General features: G+C 41.2%; 1 protein-coding gene across 3 annotated transcripts in view; it reads left to right on the top strand.

Moving 5' to 3' along the window:
* Positions 1-11,061, top strand: part of GARS1 (glycyl-tRNA synthetase 1) — a 43,461-nt gene extending 32,400 nt beyond the window's left edge. For all 3 annotated transcript variants that reach the window (XM_077856331.1, XM_077856332.1, XM_077856333.1), the window contains exons 13-17: positions 3,613-3,698; positions 5,957-6,066; positions 8,458-8,551; positions 9,255-9,445; positions 10,789-11,061. In XM_077856331.1, the coding sequence (XP_077712457.1) occupies positions 3,613-3,698; positions 5,957-6,066; positions 8,458-8,551; positions 9,255-9,445; positions 10,789-10,938 (631 nt within the window). In that variant the 3' untranslated portion in view covers positions 10,939-11,061. The remainder of the gene's footprint in view (positions 1-3,612; positions 3,699-5,956; positions 6,067-8,457; positions 8,552-9,254; positions 9,446-10,788) is intronic.
* Positions 11,062-22,466: the final 11,405 nt, after the last annotated feature.

Below are 22,466 nucleotides of genomic sequence, written 5' to 3'. Positions count from 1 at the left end.
TTTGAAGACATAGCAATAGAAACTATCCAAAGGGAAGCATAGAAAAAAAGGGAGTGGGAAAAAAATGTCCTTTGGATCAATATAAGGCAATCTAACATGTGTAATTGGGAGTCACAGAGGACATATGGAGAAAATATCCAAAGATACATAGAATAGGTCAAAATTTTCCAAATGTAATAACATCTGTAAGCCAATTCAAGAAGTTCAACCTCAAACAGAATAAACACAAAACCACCTGACAGGTACATTAGAATCAGATTGCTGAAAACCAGGATCCCTGGGTAGCTCAGTGGTTTAGCACTTGCCTTCGATCCTGGGCCTCATCCTGGAGTCCTGGAATCAACTCCCACGTTGGGCTCCCTGCCTGGAGCCTGCTTCTCCCTCTGCCTGTGTCTCTGCCTCTCTCTCTCTCTCTCTCTCTCTCTCTCTGTCTGTCTCTAATGAATAAATAAATAAAATCTTTAAAAAGAATTGCTGAAAACCAATAATGAAAAGTTTTTAAAGTAGCCAGGGGAACAAAGACTCATTACATAAAAAGAGCAAAGATAAGAATAATGATTAGAGTTCTTGTCAAAAAACGTGCAAGCCATGGTACAATAGATTGAGATCTTTTAAAGTGCATAGCAACCAAAAATAACTCTACCATGCAAAATACTTTCATAAAATAAAAGCTGAGAGAATACATTGCCAGCAGACCTATACTAGGTGAATTGTTAGAAGTTCTTCAGGCAGAAATGTGGAAATCTAGCTACTCAAAGAAATGATAAATATGTGGGTGAATATAAATAACATTCTTTAATTTATTTAAAATGACATCTCTTAATTTCTTTAAGAGATGGTAGACTGTTGAAAGCAAAAACAACTAACAATGTATTGTGAAACTTCTAGAAGTAAAACATACACCATCAGCAGCTCAGAGAATGAGAGCAAAGAATTGAGAGAGCATACTGTTGTAAGGTGCATACGTTATATGTGAAGTGGCATGATACTCTTTGGGGGGGGGGTAAACTATGATAAGTTTGAAAAAGTATATACAGTAAACTCCAGAGCAATTACCTGGAAAAAACAAGGAAACCAAAGGGCTATAACTAGTAAACCAATAAGGAAGATAAAATAGAATAATAAAAAAATACTGCAGACGAAGGCAGGAGAAAGGAAAACACAAAGAAAAGATGAGACAAATAGTAACTCCTGAGATGGAGATTTAAACTCAGCAGTGTCAATAATTATATTAAATGCAATTATTTATTTATTTTAAAGATTTTATTTATATATTCATAGAGAGAGAGAGAGAGGCAAAGACACAGGCAGAGGGAGAAGCAGGCATCATACAGAGAGCCTGATGTGGGACTGGATCCAGGGTCTCCAGGATCACACCCTGGGCTGCAGGCGGTGCCACCGGGGCTGCCCTAAATGCAATTATTTAAACACTTGAATTAATAGCCATCAATTGTCAGACTAGTTAAAAAAATCAAGACCCAATTAAGTGCTATTTACAGGAAATTGACTGTAATTGTAATACACAAAGAGGTTTAAGTGTAAAAAAATCAAAAAATATTTCCCATACAAATGAGTGATGAGTGTTACATTAATTAATAGGAGTGGCTGTATTAATACCAAAGTCAGCTTCAGAACAAGGGAAATTGCTAGGGACAAGGGTTGCATTTCGTAATGTTAAAGGGATCAGCTCAGGAGCACCCGGGTGGCTCAGGTAAGCATCTGCCTTCTGCTTGGGTCATGATCCCGGAGTCCTGGGATTGAGCCCCACATTGGCTCAGCTTCCTTGCTCAGTGGGAAGTCTGCTTCTACCTCTCCCTCTGCCCCTCTTGTGTGCTTGCTCGTTTGCTCTCTCTCTCTCTCTCTCTCTCAAATAAAAGTCTTTTAAAAAAATCAGTTCATCAAGAAGGCATATTCTAACTATGCAACTAAAAACAGCCTCAGTCTATAAAGCAAACTTGACAGAACTGGAAGGAAATATAAACAAATCCACAATTGTAGTCAGAGATTTCTACACCCTTCTCAGTGATTGGTAGAGTAAGCCGACAAAACAAAATGATAGGAGTTTGAAGGTATAAATTTATAACCAACTTAATTGCCATTTAAAAAATATCTAATAGCCGAAGAGTATAGTTTTTTAAGTGCACGTGTAAAGTCTTTTATATTGTATTTTTGAATAGCCCTCTAACTGAGGTTTGCGTTTTCAAAGTGTTATTTAAAAAGACAACATGGGAGAGACTGCATATGGCCTGCTAACCATGAAGTACTTCATATCTGGCCAAAATGAAAGAAGTCTGACAGAAAAGATTATATGTAAAACTAGGAAAGATGAGTCTAGGTTATAGTGGAAGGAAGTACGTCTGTTTGGGAATGAAGAAGATTGAAATGGAGCGTGATGGTTGCATGTGCACATACATTTGTCAAAAGAACTTCTGTGATATGAAAGTTTGTAACAAGTTGAAGATACAATCAGCCATTTAAGTAGGAAAATTTTAAAGCATTCTGGTCTCCCAGAATTAACATCTATTTATGCTAAAACAACATCAAATCTCATTAAAATGGGCAAGTTAGAGCACTAGTTAGATATCATTATCTGTCAAAAACCTTTATTCTCAAATAACGTCTCTTCACTGATTTTAGCTTTTTTATGACTATTACCTACTCTAAAACTGTACTCACAGAATATATATGAAAATGTTTATGTAAATTTTAATGCCTTTACAACCTCAGACAAAATAGTAAAAATAGACAAAATCAGTGAGAACCATTCATGATGCACAAGCTTATCAGTGCTAGAAACTAGCAAAATGCAGTGCAGTGTACCAGCTACACAGCTTAAAGACAACCACACGAGGGCTCTCTTTTCCTGGTACTGAGCTGCTTGTGAGCCAAGACAAATCCAAACAGATCAAAACATAAGGAATACTTCCTAAACTGAAATACAGGTATTACATGAAGCACTTGATAAAAGTGAATTCTTACAAATGAAATGGGCATATCTCAGGATATGAGCATAATATAGTCCGTGATTTTCAGAGGGATAATGTTTTATATTGACATATCAACCCAAATCATTAAACTTCTGCAAGCTGCTCTTTATCAGTGTAGGTGTCAAATTACATTGAATTAGTCTGGGGATTTTAAGATTACTTTCTATAAGATGACAAGCTGGTCATTTTTACATTTGTTAGAACAATAATGAAAACGGTGATCCTTTTGCCAGCAGACCGGTTTCTGACAAATTTATGTTAATTATTCTAAAACTTAATTTTTTAAAAAAGTGGTTTCGACTTTACTTTGATCTCAAAACCAAAGGAATTAATCATTGAGACACTTGTGGAACTTTATAAAACTAGTCACATTTTTGGGTGCTTCCCAGAATACTGTTTGATGTCATTGTTAAAATAATATTTAATTTAGTGTTCCTTATAATACTTAAGTTGGTGTTCCAAATAATTTAAATTTGAGTTCAGTTATTTTTATCCGGATAAAAATATTGACCAAGCTGTATTACACTTAAAATGAAAACAGTTTAGCATTTGGTAAAAAAAACTCCTTTAAATTAAGACATAGGGATGCATGTTTCACTGATATATTATGTGTTTTTCTTTGTAGGGAATTCACTGTTGAAACTGAGGGGAAAACATTTCAGTTAACAAAAGACATGGTCAGTGTGAAGAGATTCCAGAAAACACTACATGGTAAGTTTGTAAAAATAATTAAGAAACAAACACAAAAGGTCATTACTCCTTAAAGTTGTTGTTTTTTTTTCTTTTTTAATGACATAACCATTTTACAGAAAATTTGAAGAAGAAAAATAAATCTTCAGTGCCACAACTCTAAATTTTATGAATATGTTTAAGGCATTATCTTCTGCCTTTTTAAAAACTTAATTGTATTAATACTGAAAGATAGTTCATAATGCCAGCTTTATATTTCCTGTGGCCCTAAGTACATATGAAGAATATCTCTTTGATTAAAACCATTTTTTTTTCCATTTTAAGGAAATGTCCTTTTGTTTTTTAAGCAAAGGAGAGAACTCACCCCTTCTGTCTTTTGTGGCAAATTAATCTGTTAAAAAGTCATTTAGATTAGTGATCTTTCATGCTTTTTTAAAAGATAAGGAGGTGATTATTTTTTGAAGAACAAATTACATGAATTGGAACATGAATGTTTCAGAGAATATACAGAGGATGCTTATGGTTAACTGTGGCTGGCTGGAAGCTTCTGGAAACTGGGGGTAGTAGGTGGGTATTTGAGAAGCTACTGCTCATGGAGAGAGCATGCCTACTTTTCTGTTTGTTTTTGGTCTGCCCTATAGCCAGGCTTCAGGGAGCTGTAAAAAACAATCTGAGCAGTGATCAGAGTAAGCAAGGGGATCCTTCTTGCTCTGGGGCTTTTTTTTTTTTTTTTTTTTTTTTTAAGATTTTATTTATTTATTCATGAGAGACACAGAAAGAGATGCAGAGACATATGCAGAGGGAGAAGCAGGCTCCCTGCAGTGAGCCTGATGCAGGACTCAATCCCAGGACCCTGGGATCATGACCTGAGCCAAAGGTAGACGCTCAACCACTGAGCCACTCCAGTGCCCCTCTCTGGGGCTTTTAACCACCATCCTGACAGCTGGTTCAGAACTGTACTTAACCGTTGCTTGGGTGACCCAAAAGGATGGGCAGAGGATGCCTTGGTTGTATTTTTAAGATGTTTTTTTTTCTTTTTTTAAAGATTTTATTTATTTATTCATGATAGAGAGAGAAAGAGGCAGAGACACAGGCAGAGGGAGAAGCAGGCTCCATGCAGAGAGCCTGACATGGGACTCAACCCTGGGTCTCCAGGATTGCGCCCTGGGCCAAAGGCAGGCTCTAAACCACTGAGCCACCCAGGGATCCGTATTTTTAAGATGTTATTCTTACTCTATATCACAGACAAAGGAAACAGCCGCTCTTTTCTTCCACATATGTGAATTTTTTATTCTACTTATCTTATTTCCCTTGAAACAAACTGTCCAAAGTTAAATCATTTTAGTTATCTTAGACCTAGTGCTTAGCACTCCTTCCTTTCCAAATAATAAGTAATAATTAATACATTTCCTGTGTGTACCAGAGGTGGAGCCTCTCCTCTGTGAGGCCTCTGGTAAATGTCTTTGATTGAGTGCAGATCCCCGAGCAAACTCTTCTCTGAGGGCCTCTTGACCCCAGAACCTTGGAAGTACAATGGCAGTAATTTGGCTCTCTTAAAGAGTTCTCATCAGGATAGCAAGATAAAAAGTTAAACACAAAGCATGTGATATTTATTGTGTATAGGAATTGTTTTTGTTAATTTGGCCAGCTGTGGTGGTAGATTTTTGGTTCTAGCAAAGTGTTATAAAAGCTTGAGAGGTTTAATGCTTTCTGCAAGGCAAGGCAGATGATGGACTGGCTGTTGCTGCTCATAGCTTACCAACTGTGGTATACTTGGTATACATAACATTATGTGGTCTACTATGGAAGGAATGCTCTGCTACCTTGTTTCATTTTTATGTTGTATAAACAAACATTTGATGAAAAATCTTTTCACTCCAACTTTCTCTTTAAAGGCATCATTTTTCCTATCAGACGGTTTTAAGGAATGTTCTCACTTCTTTGTCCTGATGTACAGGATCAATCAAGTCCATGCAGAGCAGAGATCTTTGGGGCAGCCCGGGTGGCTCAGCAGTTTAGCGCCACCTTCAGCCCAGAGCCTGATCCTGGAGACCCGGGATTGAGTCCCACGTTGGGCTCCCTGCATGGAGCCTGCTTCTCCCTCTGGCTGTGTCTCTGCCTTTCTCTCTCGCATGAATAAATAAATAAAATCTTTAAAAAAAAAAAAAAAAAAAAGAGTAGAGATCTTTTTAGTGTTAATAAGTTGTTGAGAGAGGACCCACAATGCATTATGTAGAGTTTGAGAGAACGTGTTAATTGGATTTCTATCTTTTTTTCAGTGGAAGAGGTTGTTCCGAATGTAATTGAACCCTCCTTTGGACTGGGCAGGATCATGTATACGGTATTTGAACATACATTCCATGTGCGTGAGGGAGATGAGCAGAGAACAGTAAGTTGTCTTGGATATTGCACTATTCTCTCATAGTGTCAGGGAATGAAATTTACTGAAGTACATTATTAGTAAGGCTCTGAAATGATTGGTTAGTTAGTGATTGGTTAGTTACTGCATGCGCTACTGGTATGAACACTCCTCTCTCCTTTGCTGTTTACATTCTTATGTTAGCTCATTTGAGCTTTGGGATATGTAGATTTTTCTAGATACAGTTGCCTGGTGCTCTTTATCTGAGACAGAACATACTACTTTGGGGGAACTATCTGTATTGCCTCAATGAAAGATACTGGCACTTTCTGGATATACTCATGTTTTCAGAAAATTGGGAGGAAGAGGATGAAGCATTTAAGGGAACTTTCTCAAACTACATAAAATTCAAGGACTTTAGGGGTAAACGTTTTAGTCCAAAGATCCTGATTCACAGGACTGAACCCAAGGATCTATATTTTTTTCTTATAAGAATACCAAGTGAGAGATCGACAGATAGTAAATTGGGCAGTAGTACTTGGAGTATAGCCTTTCCTAGCATTCAAGCACTGCTAAAGATAAATGTTTCTAAGAAGTCTTCATTAACTCCCACAAACTGTTTTTTTTGGCTCTGATGCGTCTGACTCACTGCTCCTTGCCTTCCACTTTATCTCTTCACTGTGTCTTATTCCACCTTTCACACTTTGCCACTGCCTGCAGAAATTATACTCCTTTAATTTATAGGCACAGATTTCCAGGAAAATCAGAAGACTGGCTAGAGTGGAGAGGTTGTATACGCCAAATTAAGTGAATGAAACATTCTTATCTGCACAACCATTCTACAGATGAGTGTATATGATGTGAGACATCAACTCTGTAGATCTTTCTAGGACATTTAACCTTGAAGAATAGACTGATACGTTCTTGGTGCCAGTATTTTAAAAAATCTGATATACTCTTGGTAATAATGTAGCTAATAAACTTACTGTTTTATTCTCTACCCTAATTGCATCTTTATTTCCTGACATTTAAGGAATAAGCTCCTCATTCATTCAACAGACAGTAGGAACCTGGTCTAGACACCAAACATGTAAATAAATATAGGCATGGTTATTCCTGAGGAATGGCAGCATACGAAAGTATTCTTTTTAGATACCAAGTTTGCTTCGAACCTTTTCTATTTATTTTTCTAATAAAAAGGTCTTTTAAAAATCTTTTAGCTGTTTCTTTGAATCTAACAATATTGATATAACTGTAATGTTAATAGAGATTTTATAAGGCCTAATCAAGAATAAATTAGTGACAGTGTTTTATGAATTGTATAGAGATTACCCTCATGAAGAGAAATTTGATTAGGCTCTTGGAAGCCAAAAAATGCTTCTAAATTTTTATTACCTAGTCCCTTAATCCATTTTCCTATAAATTTGGTATAAAAACATTGTCAGTGAGATTTAAAAAGTCATTTAAAAAATTTATTTTTCTATAAAGGTAGGTCCTCGCTTCTCTCTCACCAGATAGAAGAGAGGAGTGGAATTCTGAATGTTGTATGATTCAGGAAGCCATGGACTCTAGGGTTTACTCACAGTGGGTAGTCACCATTGCTTGGCATTTAAGGCTAATGAGGCTTTTGAGGGACTCAGCTAGAACCCATGTCAGTGATTTTTATGGGACTTTGTCATTCTGAGTTCCATATTCTTGCCTTCCTGTGGACCTTTTATACAAATATTATTTAAAAACTGGCTTCAACTTTTATTTCTGACTCAAAGTGGAAGACTAGTTTGCCTTCCACAGAGTACCTTTGCTTTCTTTATTTCTGAGTAACTCTGAAACCTATTTCAGGAGCAGTTTAGATGGGTTGTACTTTTCAATGCAGGTATATAAAGCATCTCTTTTTGTTTCATACTATTTGGATATGCATTTGCAAATTATTTAAGTTTTTTATTTTACCTGGTCACTAAGACTCACAGATCCTTCAGCTATGCTGAATTTCTTAAAGGACAGAATGGGATTTTGTTTTTTGGCATTGCCACCTATTATTTGGTGATTTGGAGAGAGGGTCTTTAGCAGTCTCCATAGAAAGACGTAAGGCTTTAAGTGGTACCAGAAAATGACCATCTTATATGGTAGCTTTCTGAATGCTTTCACATCATTCAGCTTTTTACAGCAGACGTATGAAGTAAGTAGAGCAGATGGTAGGTACCTGCTTTTAGACGGAGAGACTAAGATCCAGAGTTCACTAAGGCAGTTTGAATTTAGAGCTGAAAACCAGATCCTTCTGGTCCTGATTATCTTGTTTCTTCTCTTTTGTTACTCTGCTTTTCATATCATGTGTTTTGGTATTTTGATAATACAGTTTGGACATAATGTTTAAATGTTTATAAACTAACACCTTTGGATTTCTTTCTTTTTAAAAACATGCAGTTCTTCAGTTTCCCTGCTGTAGTAGCTCCATTCAAGTGTTCGGTCCTGCCACTGAGTCAAAACCAGGAGTTCATGCCATTTGTCAAGGAATTATGTAAGCAAATCCAATTGGGTAATAATCTCCAGGGGAACACTGTCAAGTAGACTGAATCTGAATTTTAGGAAATGTATCTTTTTTTTTTTCAATAGAAATACATATTAAATAAAGAATAAATCTAAGTGATTTTAGCCTCTGCTCTTATTTCTAAAAGAGAGAGTATGCTTGTTCAGAATGTTTTCTCCTAGCATTTGAATTAGTCAAAGATAGGAACCAAGGGTCAGATTTAAAGTATCCTCACTTCTCCTCTTGACCTTGGCACTGCTCCCCTCATTGGGGGAATCCTAGTACAGTGTTAACAACCCTAGTAGATCTACATCCACTGTTCCCACAGCACTGAACAGGCTCCTAGTGGTCGTGTGGTGGGGCCCACTTATTTCAGAATCGGGAAATGGGAGATGTTCATTGAGTTGCTTGGAGTCATGCAAGTAGAGGTGAGGGAGTCTGGACAGGGCCTTCCAGCCTTGACCCTTGGTGTGATACTCATTCTCCTATGTGAGATGGTGGTAGGAGTGAGGGGTTGGACTCCAACAAGGCACTTAGTAAACTTTGGGGGTTTTTCTTTCTTTTGCAGTTGTTACTTATTGCTCTCTTGTCTCGGTCCCTTTTACAAATTTCCTGAGCTTGTGTGACAATATTTAAATGACATTGGGACTTTCTCCATTTTTTATTTTAAATTTACTTAATTTGTTTTGGATAGCTGAAGCCCTGACCAGGAACGGCGTCTCTCATAAAGTAGACGACTCCTCTGGGTCTATTGGAAGACGCTATGCCAGGACTGATGAGATTGGCGTGGCTTTTGGCATCACCATTGACTTCGATACAGTGAACAAGACCCCTCACACGGCAACCCTGCGGGACCGAGACTCTATGCGGCAAATTAGAGCAGAGGTGGTTGGCGTTTTCTTTAGCATTTTTAGTCTTAGAAATGTCTACTGGTTCCTTCTGACTTGACCCGGATTTTGTTGTTTGTATGCACCCTCCCTTTTTTTTCCCTTTTGAATTTTAATCATAGGCTGATATCAGAGCACAGATTCCCAAATCCCCTTGGTTTAATTACGAAAATACCCGTTAACAGTTATCTAATGTTTTATAACCATTTGGCTCACTCTGGGCTCATTCTCCAGCAGTTTGCTTTTATATAGCTGTTTGTTTACTTGGGTAAGAGAAATACAATCCTGAGTGGTTGCTGCCATAGTTTTATTGGCAGGCTTTGGTGGGCTTAGACATATTTATCTTTATATTTCTATACAAATGTATACATATGTATGTATAAGCTTTTCCTATTAATCCATTCAAAATAGCCAATAATGTTTCAGTAATTTTACTTAATGGGGAGGGTTAATGGAGATGGGAAAGGAAAGAACACCCACTTTAATTGACAACTGCCTGACTAATTTATTAATTTTGAGCAGAGGTTTTATTTAGAGTGCCTCTTATGTGCTCAGCTTTCTACAGAGAGTTAATAATAGGAAAACAGAAGTGAAAGAATGCTTTTTTTCCAAAGGAGTCTATATTCTAATTCGGAAGTCAAAGATTTCTGGTTTTTCTTTTTACAAACCCAGATCTGGCTACTCTGAACCTACCACTTGATAGTGATTCTCAGAGTGTGGTGCCTGAACCAGCAGCATTCATATCACCTGGGATTTTGTCAAACAAGCAAAATCTTCACCTACTGAATGAGAAACAGAGGTGGGTGGGAGGTTAGAGACCCATGAGGGTGGGCATGACATGACTGTTTCAGCAAGACCTCTGGATGATTATGTACAAGTTTAAGAATTGCTGCTGTGTAGTAACCAATATTTGGTTATGGCTAAGGAACAGCTGGCCCCCTTGCTCAGGGCTCTCCAGTTTGCCAGCCTTCCCTCACTCGTGTTACTTGACCAGCTCCTCTTCTAAGAGTTAAAGTTTAACACACATGAAGTAGCTTCAGGTGACAGAGATTTAGAATAACTAGGAGGGGCTTTGTGGGAGAATTAAGTTATCCAGGGCTGCTGGTAGATATTTTGGGCTGGAAGTAAAGCATGACCGCAGGACTGGGAAAGAGGTGAGTATAAGTAAGTAAGGAGGCTTCAGTAGGAGTGATGGGAAACATTCTGTGGGGACGAGGGATCTTGTCATTATTTACACACTGATTTGGCTCTCTAGAAGGTCTCCTGAGTTCAGAGTGACTCTTCTTTTTGGCAGTCTAATTAAGTTTGTTGATTCTTGCAATTCTCTTTCCTTTCCCCCAGGTCTCTGAACTGCCCAGTGTGGTCTGCGATCTGGCCAATGGCAGCATCACGTGGGCCGATGTGGAGGCCAGGTATCCTGTCTTTGAAGGGCAAGAGACTGGCAATCGAGGAATAACGAATTTGGCGACATCTGACGACCACTTGCCCTAATGAAAAAGTAGCTCTTATGTCCACTTTACAAACAGCATTGCAATTACTCCTGAGGACTGCATTTTATCCTCAGTGGCTGCCTAATTTGACCCCCATAATTAAAGTTGAAGGAATTCTGAAAAACTTGTAATTCATTTGCTCATGTTTCTGCATTTTCAGCAAAGCTGTATTTTTCCACCTTTGGGTAGACATACTCATGGCTTAATGTTAAATGCAGTTAATACGTTTTTTTCATCAATAGCTGTATTGGGGTAAAATTTACATACAATAAAACTCACTAGTTTTAAGTGTCTGATTCAGTGATGGTTACTGTATTTACAGAATTGTGTAGCCATCACTGCAATCCAATTTTAGAACATTTCCATTACTCCAGAAAGAAGTCACATGTGCACTTAGCATCACTGCCCGTTCCAACCCCAGCCCCAAACAACCACTTACCTACTTTCTGTCTCTCTAGATTTGCCTTTTCTATTCTTTCTCTTTTTCTGAGAAAGTGATGCATTGAAGAAAAAAAAAAAAGTGATGCATTGTGTTAAAGAGACAGCATTCTCTCAGCAGCTGGAACCACTTCTAGGAAAAGCTGAGGTAGGGATGGGTGGCGCAGGAGCAGTGGAGGAGGAAGAGGAGGAAGCATGCTGCAGTGGGGGCTTAGGGCTGGCAGCCATGATGTTATGTGAACAGAGGACTTTGCTCTTCTGAGTCTCCAAGAGGGGGTGCGCGTTGGCAGAAGCCTGCTATCCTAGGGCATGCTTGTCTTGGCTTTGCAAGTAGCTCTGGCAGTTGTTGAACTTGGCCACCCATCTTGTCTGACTTAGTAATTCTCAACCATCACAGTGTCATGATTCTAGCCTAGAAGTTTTGGGCTCAGATTTGAGGGACTTTACTTCTATTATGTTTTTGTATAGAACACTCAAACACATATATTTACTTGTTAGGAAAACATTCAAGGATGTGCAAATTTGAACAACTCTCTAGAGTTAAGACTTTATCTAGTGTCTCAGCCTCCTCTCAGACAGCGTAAGGTAGGGGCAGGGTAGTCTCCAGAATGTTTCTTTTGTCTTGGGAATGAAGAACAATTGAAATAGTGGATCTCCCAGGAATTCCCTTCATTTTTATCTCTTCTCTGATAGTGTCTGCCACAGTAGTAGGTATTCAATACATAGACTTTGGATGAGTCGAATTTTTTAATGAATCTCTGGGGGAAGAAAGCTTTTTACTGAAGCTTATTTCTCCTCTGTCTGGTCCTTTTTAAAGCATTCATTATTAACTGATAAGGAACTAGATTTTGAGTACACTGAGTGTTCATTTTCTAGGGATTCCTTTCACCTTGTTCTTTTTTTTTTTTTTTTTTTTAAGATTTTATTTATTTGAGAGAGAGAGAGAGCAAGAGCAGCAGGGAAGAGAGACAAGCAGACTCCCTGCTGATCTAGGATGCCCGATCATGACCTGAGTTGAAGGCAGATGCTTAACTGACTGAGCCACCCAGGTGCCCTCACCTCAGATTTCTTAAAGCTCCTTACTTGCATAGTCTAGCATTCTCACATTGGGGCTGGGCTTTGCTTATTCTCATTTACTTCGTTTTACAGCCAGTACCTCCATAGCCAATCAGTCACCACCACCTCACATTGTTATGAGCTCATTAATAGTAAAGATACATTTTTTAAAACTTAATTTATTTGAGATAGCATGAGAGAGAGAGAGTACAAACAGGGGGAATGACAAGCAGGAGAGGGAGAAGCAGGCTTCCTGCTGAACAGGAAGTCTGATGCAGGACTTGATCCTAGGATCCTGGGATCATGACCTGGGCCAAAGGCTTAATCATCTGAGCCACCCAGGCACCGGTAAAGATACACATTTAATACATAGTGTGACTGCCTACTTTGGATCATAAAGGGATTATAACTAAAGCTGTCTTCACTTTAAATTGGCAAATACATCTGTCATGAGTTCAGTGCTGGATATTAATTCTGGGAGCCCTCCCTTCCTCTTCTCTATTCTTCCCCTAGGGCCAGTGCATGATTTCTCCTGAGAGAACACCTGCTGTCCCTAGAGTGATTGATTACCTGAGTGGGGAATGGGAGCCAGAAGCAGAGCTCACTGGTTCTGTTTGTGCCACATGTGCTTGATGCTGAGCATAAGCAGGTGAAGAACTATCTTATGAATGAAGAGTTTTGTGCATGTGTGTGCATGCTCACACATACACCTCTCTTCTGTTCAAGCTCAATATGTATTTGAAGCCAAGGTCTTTCTGGCTTGATGCTCTATGAGGCCTTTATAGCATTTATGTATTTGTATGTATCAGACCGTGGGCTAGTTCTATAAGAGCTAGATAAATAGCACTGTCTCCGACAAACGTGAAGACACGTTACCCCTGTTTATTCACTCTCCAAAAATAGTGATGGTGAAGGGTCAGATTCAAACTGGTTTCTGTGGAATGTGCATAGGAACACAGTAGTTTCTTTAAAACCTAGGTTGGGGGATCCCTGGGTGGCGCAGCGGTTTAGCGCCTGCCTTTGGCCCAGGGCGCGATCCTGGAGATCCGGGATCGAATCCCACATCAGGCTCCCGGTGCATGGAGCCTGCTTCTCCCTCTGCCTGTGTCTCTGCCTCTCTCTCTCTCACTGTGTGCCTATCATAAATTAAAAAAAAAAAAAAAAAAAAAAATCTGACACATAAAACCTAGGTTGGAATTCGGGGCATTCAAATACAGTGAGGAGGTGTGTCCAGAGAAGTGGTCTGTGCCTGACTTTTGCAGGAGTCCAGAATCTTAATACTGCCTAACAGCTCATAACAGTAAAATCCTGAACATAGGTGAATGTTCCAGAAATGGAATTCATTGCTAAGTCATATAAATATAGAAATGATCTTACTAATTGCATGAGATGGTACTAGAGATGTCAGATGATCTCTGTGACAACAGCTTGCAAAATTATTTTGTTCAATAAATCACTTGAAATGCACTCATTTTAGACCTTCCTTTGCTTTTTCCTTAATCAATATAAACATAGGGTAACGGTAGCAACTGTTTCAGCTAATGGAATCTTTCATAAGAGAACTAGGTGCCCTGGAAATAAATACAAATTATCTCTGGATATAGTTGCACTTAACCCTTTGTCACCAAAGAGAACTATTAATCTGTATATTTGGGCTGAGGCTAGGATGGAGAGGTTTTTGATAGCATTGCTCATGTTCAAGAAATTTGCACCAGCATCTTTGCTGATAGTCTGTTTAAGGCAGGTTTTATTTTGGCATTTGGCCAACACCACAAAGAAATTTAGTTGATTCAATAAGTGAATGGATGAACAATTTTGCTGTGCTTCAGAATTCAACTCTTGTTGCCTCTTCAGTAATTCTTGGTTATCAGGCTGCCTCTAAGCAGTAATTGTGTTAAAATCTTGCAGATGGAATTAAAGTCTCTTTTGGAAATTGGGATAGAATTTGGGAGCTTTGACAGGAATTGTTGGAAGGAAGCAGCCCATGACCCTGTCCTCTTGTCCAGGAGCTCTCCTGTGTTTGTGACATGCTATTCTCCCAGCGAGATGGTGTATCTTCTTAGCATGTTAAAGGACATATCTTTTCTTTTAAGATTTTATTTATTTATTCATGAGAGACACAGAGAGAAAGGCAGAGACATAGGCAGAGGGAGAAGCAGGCTCCCCGCGGGGAGTCCAATGTGGGACTCGACTCCAGGATCACAACCTGAGCCAAAGGCAGATGCTCAACCACTGAGCCACCTAGGTGCCCCAAGGACACATCTTTGGAAACCTGTTGCCACAGTAAATGATACTAACCCTGGCTGCACATTAGAATCACTTGAGCTTTAAAAAAAAAAATACCCATGTCTATGTACCCTTCAAACCAGTTTAATGAGTTTCTCCAAGATGGGCCCTGGGCATCGGTATTATTTTGAAAGCACGCTGAGAACCACTACTGTAACGGATGCTTTAGCCCAAGCCATAAAGAGACTGAGGACTGCTCCCCACTTCCACCCAAATTGGGGAAGGGCCTCCTGAATAAAGGGTTTCTTCTGACAATAGGGGTAAAGCCAACATCAAAGTTTCCAGAAAAAGGTGAATTTAGCAGGCATTGATTTTGTGGTACTCCACTGAGAGGTCTCTAAATGTGCTCTCACAAACCCTGAGCATCTCTACAGCTTATTTCTGTTTCTCTTACCTTGTGTTGGGGGATGAATTCCTCTCAACTGACCCATTTGCCCGGCCAGCTCTGGTTCTGTCCAGAGACTTCAGTGAAATTGTAACAGTGTTTACAGAGGGAAGGGCACGTTTGTAGGGTGCCTACCATGTGACAAGCCATGTCCAAAGAGGGTTCCTATGGGTTATGTCTTTTAACCCCTCCAGTAACTTAAGTATTATTATTGTCCTTTTCCATAAAAGTAAAAGAAAGCTAAACGTTTTCAGTTTCACTCAGGTAGTAGAGGGCAGGACCAGTTTTGAACCACGTTCAAAGTCAAACACATTATGCTGCCATCTGTGTTTTGCTAGTTTCTCCTTTTGTGACTAGAGATGAAGAGAACTTGAGAAAGAGTGTCTTGAAGTGTCTGAGAAAATCTTACCTTTAGAAAAGTGTCTCAGGATATTCAGCCTCACTGGATGGGGATATCTGCATGCTCTCTGACAGCAGTGGGAACTTCCCTTCTCGAGGGTCGGAAAAGCTTGAGCTCTTGGAATCAACATGGCTGAGCTCGACCTAGAGCCAGCTTGATCACTGTCTTGGAATCGAGAAGTTGGTTTTGTGGCTAACTGGATCGGTTCATAGGTCTGTAAGGGATGGAGCTCCTGGAGAAGCCTACTAACTTACTTCCCATGCTGGTCATTATCCTAACTAAACCAGAGTTGGACTCAGCCCCATATTACAAGGTGTAAATAGTTTCTTGCTATTGGAAACGCTTATTTGTATATAACTTTGCCCTACAACTGAAGACCTTTCCTCCTTGTCCAATCTTTTGGCGTTTGTAAGAGCTGATTCTCAGCCCGGTTAAGAAGTCTAGTTTTATCAGTCATGACTTAACTCAAGAAAAACTGTAGATATCTCCCTAAGGAAGATACTGCTGACAGAGGAGAGAAGGGGTAAGAAGACTATTAGTATGCTCCCCGTGTGCTACGGAACTACGTTCTGTCTCCATGCACCTCAGTTTCTGTCCTCAACCACTGACTTTGCTTAGTCCCCTAGCTAGCTAATCTTCCTCTTCTGTCCTCCCCCATTCCTCTCCGCTCCCGTTACCACTCCCTGCTTTGTTCTCTCTGCTCTGGCACTTCGGCACTTGCTCATCTTCCTGCTTTTATCTCTTCTGCTGTTTGACATTAGCCCATTTGGGGGTATGTACCATGAAGGACACACAGTTTCTACTCAGCATGGGGAGGTTCTTTCAGAGCATGTTTGCCTTGATACCTAGATTTACCAAAACCATTTAGGTATCATTTGTGAAACCATTTCAGATTCTTTTGCCCAGGTTAGGGCTTGTGTCCAAGAACCAAGTCAGCGGCCCAGGCAGTTAGGGCACAAACCTGTACACAGCTCTGTGGTGTACAGTGCTATGATGGGTGCTAAGGGAAGTATGATAAGGGGAACGATGAGGGAGGGCCTTTGCTTGGAGAGGGGAGAGCTGAGTTGTCAGTTGGTCCTTTCGCTACCATCCTTGAGGCTTATTTCCTTTTCTGAAAGCTGGTTGAACAGAATGGGTTCCATTTTTAGCAAATGTGCCCATGAAATAGCTGAGTATATGTCTATTTCCCTCACTCCTTGAAGTTTGCCATGCGAGCTGATTGAGAGGAAAGTTTCTGTCCTTGGCCTGAATTCTTGTGTCCACATGTGAATTGAGCTCTGATACTACATACAGGTAGTGTCACCTCCAGCAATTTGTATAACCTAAAGCCAATAAGCCTTGACCATTAGAGAAACTCAACATCCTCATTCAAAAAGAAAGAAGCTCTCTGTCAGCAGAGCTCTAGGCAGAGCCCAGTGGGGTGGCTGGCACTTGTGTTAAGTGAGAAAAAGCCAACGAGTGAGCCATTTCTGCCTTGATTTTTAAATCTAAGGCCAATCCAAACTAGGCAGAGAGGAGATTGCAGACCTATAGCCCTGGACACTGACTTGAGAGGCATCAGTCCTCATCATGTGCAATTGGATTTCAAAGAGAAAGGAGTCTGTTTGAATTAGCAAATGTCCATCTACTCTGTGGGAGCCCAGACTCTGTAATGTATGTATTGGGGCAGGGCAATGTAGTCAAGATGAGCTGGGGGGGGGGATCCCTCAGCAGAGATTGTGGTTCCTTTTGGTGTTTTCACTACTATCCTACTGTTGTGAACTTTCTTACTATGTGAAATGCTGGATCCATTACTCCCCCAAAAACACTTTCCCTTGAAAATACGAATTTATTAAGAACCCATACCGGGGCGGCCCCGGTGGCGCAGCAGCTTAGTACTGCCTGCAGCCTGAGGTATGATCCTGGAGACCAGGGATCGAGTGCCATGTCGAGCTCCCTGCATGGAGCCTGCTTCTCCCTCTGCCTGTGTCTCTGCCTTTCTTTCTCTCTGTGTCTCTCATGAATAAATAAATAAAATCTTAAAAAAAAAAAAAAAAAGAACCCATACTGGTGAGACAATTAGATAAGTGGGGCGGGGAAGAGGGGCAAGTAAGTATGCAGTGGGATTTCAGTGTCCATGGGTGATCTCATGGAGCCATGAGCTTTCAGGATATGGGTGGGTAGGGCCGTACTAGATATAATGTGCATTCCAGTCCCAACTGAATCTTCCAGAATCTAGCTGTGATGGCCCTGCTGTAACCCTCCATGCCTCTGTCCCAAGCCAGAGCCTGAGCCTGAACCTAATGGAAGTTTCATGAACATGAGGCTGAAAAGAGAGAGCCCTTCTCTCTTTGGGAGCCAAAGCTCTCTGCTCATGTAATGTTCTGGACTTGGTACAGAAGTGAGCCTGTGTAGAATTTTTCCAGACAATGTCTGCATTTTTTAAGTCTTAAAACTCAATCACCAACAATCAACGCAAAAGCGATTATGCTAACTAAAACAACTTAGGCTAATTAAAACCTTTTTTAGTTCATCAAAACCCACTGTTCTGCATCTGAGTGCAAGTTAATTGATAGTGAGATTAAGCACAGTGAAATTGTGGGAAAGGAAAAAGAAACCCACAAGCTTTAAAAAAAAAATTATTAACACTTTTAAAAATTGAGACTAGACCTTTCATTTTTCTGAAAGAAATTCTGAAACAAGCTTGCAAACCTGACCTGTCAGTTAGTAACAGCTCCTCGATGCCCATCATGACTGCTCTTTCTCTTATATGCCACATCCAGGCCATCAAATCCATCCTCACTGGGTATTCAGATCGGGCCATCACCCTGGTCTGGCCATCATCTCCCTGCTGGTTTATTGCAAGACTCTTATCTGAACTCTGTCTCATAGTCTATTTTTGACATAGGGGCTGAAGTGATCACATTCGTCCTTCAAATCCAGATTCAGTGGTCCCCCCCCCAACCTCCTACACACACATACACACTCATGCATGCACACACAGAAGCAGGACCTTGGCACTGGCTTTTCCATCTGTAACACTTCCTGCCAGGCCCCAGATGCTCACAGGTACTCCCTCCGCTCTCACTGGGGTGATCCAACAGTCACCCTAATGGGGCCTCCCCAGCCAAGCCCTCCTCCCCTCGCATTCAGACACATACGCACTTTATATCCCATTCCTCGTTTATTTTGTCCTCTTTAAAGGTTAACACTTTTTTTAAAAAGATTTTATTTATTTATTTGACAGACATAGCAAGAGAGCACAAGCAGGGAGGGAGGGGCAGGGGAGAAGGAGAAACAGATTTCCCACTGAGCAGGGATCCCCAAACGGGGCTCGATCCTAGGACCCTGGGCCTGAGATGAAGGCAGACACTTAACCAACTAAACCACCCAGGCACCCATGGTTAACGTTTTATAGTATGTTTTCCTTCTTTATCTTGTCTAATTTTCACCCTCCCCGTCAGAATGTAGGTTCCATGAGGTCTGGGATTTGGATCTGTTTTATTCACGGCTATATGCCCATTATGCCCGGAGGAGTGCCTAGCACTCAGTAGATGTTCAATAAATATTTGACTAAAGAATGAATATTCTCACACAACTGATGGATCATTGACCTGTACATCTGTAACTAATGATGCACTATATGTTGACTAATTGAATTTAAGTTAAAAAAAAAAAAAGAATGTTCTCTAGGGTAGTTCCCACATTTAGTATTTTGGTGTAAAAGCTGGCTTATTTTGGAATAAGCACCCTAAGGCACATCCATAACTCAACTCTTGGCTCAACATGCAGGTCCCCAAGTCTAAAAGCCCGACAGTCATCGAGTAGATAGTACGAAGGCAGGTTAACAAATGTAGTATTAACCGGTAGTGGACACAAAATCTCAAAACTCCAATCTCAAAACCCCGTGGGATATGTTAGAGGAACTTCAGCTAATGCTTTGTATTATCAAACTATCTTTCCATTGACGTGATGAAAAGGGTGTTTTAAGGTGAAATATTTTTAAGACAATTACTAAATTTTTAAGAGTATCACTAGCATTTTATAACTAAAATGAAAGCAGTAAATTTTAAATTTCTTATAAAATGCGTAGACTCTGAGAAGAGGTTCGAGGCAGAGAAACTCTGAGACTTCAAGGCCCTTTAGAGACAAGAGTTCCTGGGTCTGGGTTAGACGTCCTGAAAAGAACTGGTAGCTTAGAGTAGCTAGTATTTTTTTTCTTTATAAGATGAGTTTTTCTATATTGCAATATTTTTGTTTTTAAGATTTTATTTATTTATTCATGAGAGACACAGAGAGAGAGGCAGAGACACAGGCAGAGAGAGAAGCAGGCTCCTCGCAGGGAGCCCCATGCAGGACTTGATTCCAGGACTCCAGGATCATGCCCTGGGCCGAAGGCAGATGCTCAACCACTGAGCCACCCAGGCGTCCCTACATTACAGGATTTTTAAGAGGATTAAATGAGAAAGTACATGAAAAAACATTTAGTCCTGTCTGCCATGCAGAGGCACATGGTAGTGTTCACTTCTTTCCTTTCTCCTTTAGTATTTTGGTGTAAAAGCTGGCTTATTCTGGAATGTCTACCCCCTAATTCCAAATCCAGTGCCCTGGCACATCTGGCCCTACTGTTTGCACTCATTTGTGTACTGTCTTTGTTTCATTCCATCGTGCTTGGGTAGAAGCTGCCTCTAGCAATCTCACTTAGAAAGCTCCTTCCTATCCTGGGTACTGCCAAGAGGAGAGAGCCCAAGAGACTAAGATTGTGTAAATTCAGTGATTTTCAGATTCATGTTTTTGGAACCCTTTGTTCACATGAAACCTCTCTGGGCACCCTGACATTTCCTGGGTACTGGCAATTCAGGGCTGGGGCTGACAAGGCTCTGGCTGGAGACCCAGCCTATGGACAATAGGTGGTGCGGGGAATGGTAGAGAGCTGTGCCCTGCGGGGGAGGGATGCACACTGCAGGAGACATGGGGAGCCAAGGGCCTTGTGTGCCAGGGAAGGAAGGAGGGTGCTGGTGGCTCCTGGGGCCCTCCTATGTGAGAAGCACTCCTGGAGTGCTTGTTAAAAGTGCGAACTCACACCCCCTGGGATTGTGTTTCAGGAGGTCTGGAGAGGGCTCACAAACCCGTGTGACGCACAATGCCCCAGCGCCTCTAACACACAAGCAGGCCTGAGCACCACCAATGGAGGAAACTCATCAGCTACCTCAGAGCACTTTTATTTTATCTTGAGGTCATGGGCTTTTAAATTTGGGTCTGTGGTTCTTTTGAGCATTTCCAAAGAAATCTTCTGCACTATTTAATGCATAGTATGTTTTATATATTTGTATTTTTCTAGGTAGGGGAAAGAATGCATCACATTTCCAAGGAAGGACCCTTTTTTCCCCCTCATTCCTTCAATGGTAAACGTTGAGGGAAACAAAGGGAGGAGAAGTACAACTAAGAATAAATCATATACAGCATGCGGCCCACGGATGCACAACTGAGACATGTAGAACATGACATTCTTATAATTCTTTTTTTTTTTTTAATTTTTATTTATTTATGATAGTTACAGAAAGAGAGAGAGGCAGAGACACAGGCAGAGGGAGAAGCAGGCTCCATGCACCGGGAGCCCGATGATCTCCAGGATCGCGCCCCGGGCCAAAGGCAGGCGCCAAACCGCTGCGCCACCCAGGGATCCCAGAACATGACATTCTTAAAGGCTCTTGTGACAGGTGTTTTACTAGAAGAGACAGGGTAACCTTCTCTTGACAAGAGCAGGATCTCCAAGATGCCCTAAACCTCACTTTTAATGTGCACAAATTCCTTAGAGACTTATCCCTAACCCCCACTAACTACAGAGAACAGAATCCATCACTCCTCATACTCACAAATGTAGCTCTTCCTGCCCACCACCCTGTCCCCATGCTTTAATAAAAGCACCTTTTGGAAACATCTCAAGAATTCTTTCTTGACCTTCACGCGCAATGATCCCATGTCATAAAGACCTTAACATTTAGGTGTGGCGCATTGAGGGTGGGGGGTGTAGGTTAGCCTGAAATCTGGTTCAAACCGAGAACTGACATGGATTTGGAGACACAGGGCTGAGGGGGTTCATCAGCACAAGGACTAGAGGCACCGACTCCATCATGCACACTTTGGAAAGCCCCAGAAGGACAAGGTATTTGGGCCAAGCTGGAAGAATAAAGAGAGGGGGCAGCTGCGGGGTTGCTCATGGGTCCACCACCAGCCTTTTCCAGAGGACCTGGAGACCAGAACTGGGGGAGGAAAGAAGAAAGGACAAGAGTCTTTGAATTTCTCTATCTTCTTGGGCAGAGGTGCCTCCATGGGGATCTGTGATGCTGGATTGTTTAGTGAGTGCGGTTGGGCCTCGGGAGCCAGAGAAGGCTTCGCTTGGTGCCCCGCAGAACTAATTAGGAAGCACAATTAATTACTTTCTTGTTTTCACAGCAGAAGCAGAGGGACGGATGCCCCTTCCTGCTCACTCATTTGTCCAAGCAGCAGTTATCAAGACTGGATGAGAGACTTTGCCTCGGAAGGTCCCCCTGCTTGGGCTCTCTTTGCAAAGTGCAGTAGTTAACATTCTGGAGTTCCTGTGGCCCTGACTTTCATCAGTCATTTATCCAAGCAACATTTTTGGCTCCTGCTTCGTCCTTAGGCAAATGTGAGGTTTAAGTAGGGTGATCCTAAAGTCAATTGTGTAAGCCAGGACATGCGGTTGGGAGAGTGCTTCCACTCCCCTGGGGACAGGACCGTGGGCACAACCCTGGACAGCCAGGCCACGGGTCTGGTTCCTTAGCTCCACCCGGTAGGAAGTAAGGGCCCATCAAGGCATGGGCCCCATGGCGGTGTGAGATTAACAGGTGGACACCTGCAGGGGAGCCTTAGAAGGATGTAAAGGCCCTCACCTTCCAATTTTCTGCTTACATGTGGAGAGATGCCCTCAGGCTGGGCCTCTGCCCTTCCCCTGCTTGCATAC

The sequence above is a fragment of the Canis aureus genome, chromosome 18, assembly GCF_053574225.1.
Source record: "Canis aureus isolate CA01 chromosome 18, VMU_Caureus_v.1.0, whole genome shotgun sequence".
NCBI classification, from domain to species: Eukaryota; Metazoa; Chordata; class Mammalia; order Carnivora; family Canidae; genus Canis; species Canis aureus.
This window is presented reverse-complemented; position numbering and strand designations above follow the sequence as displayed.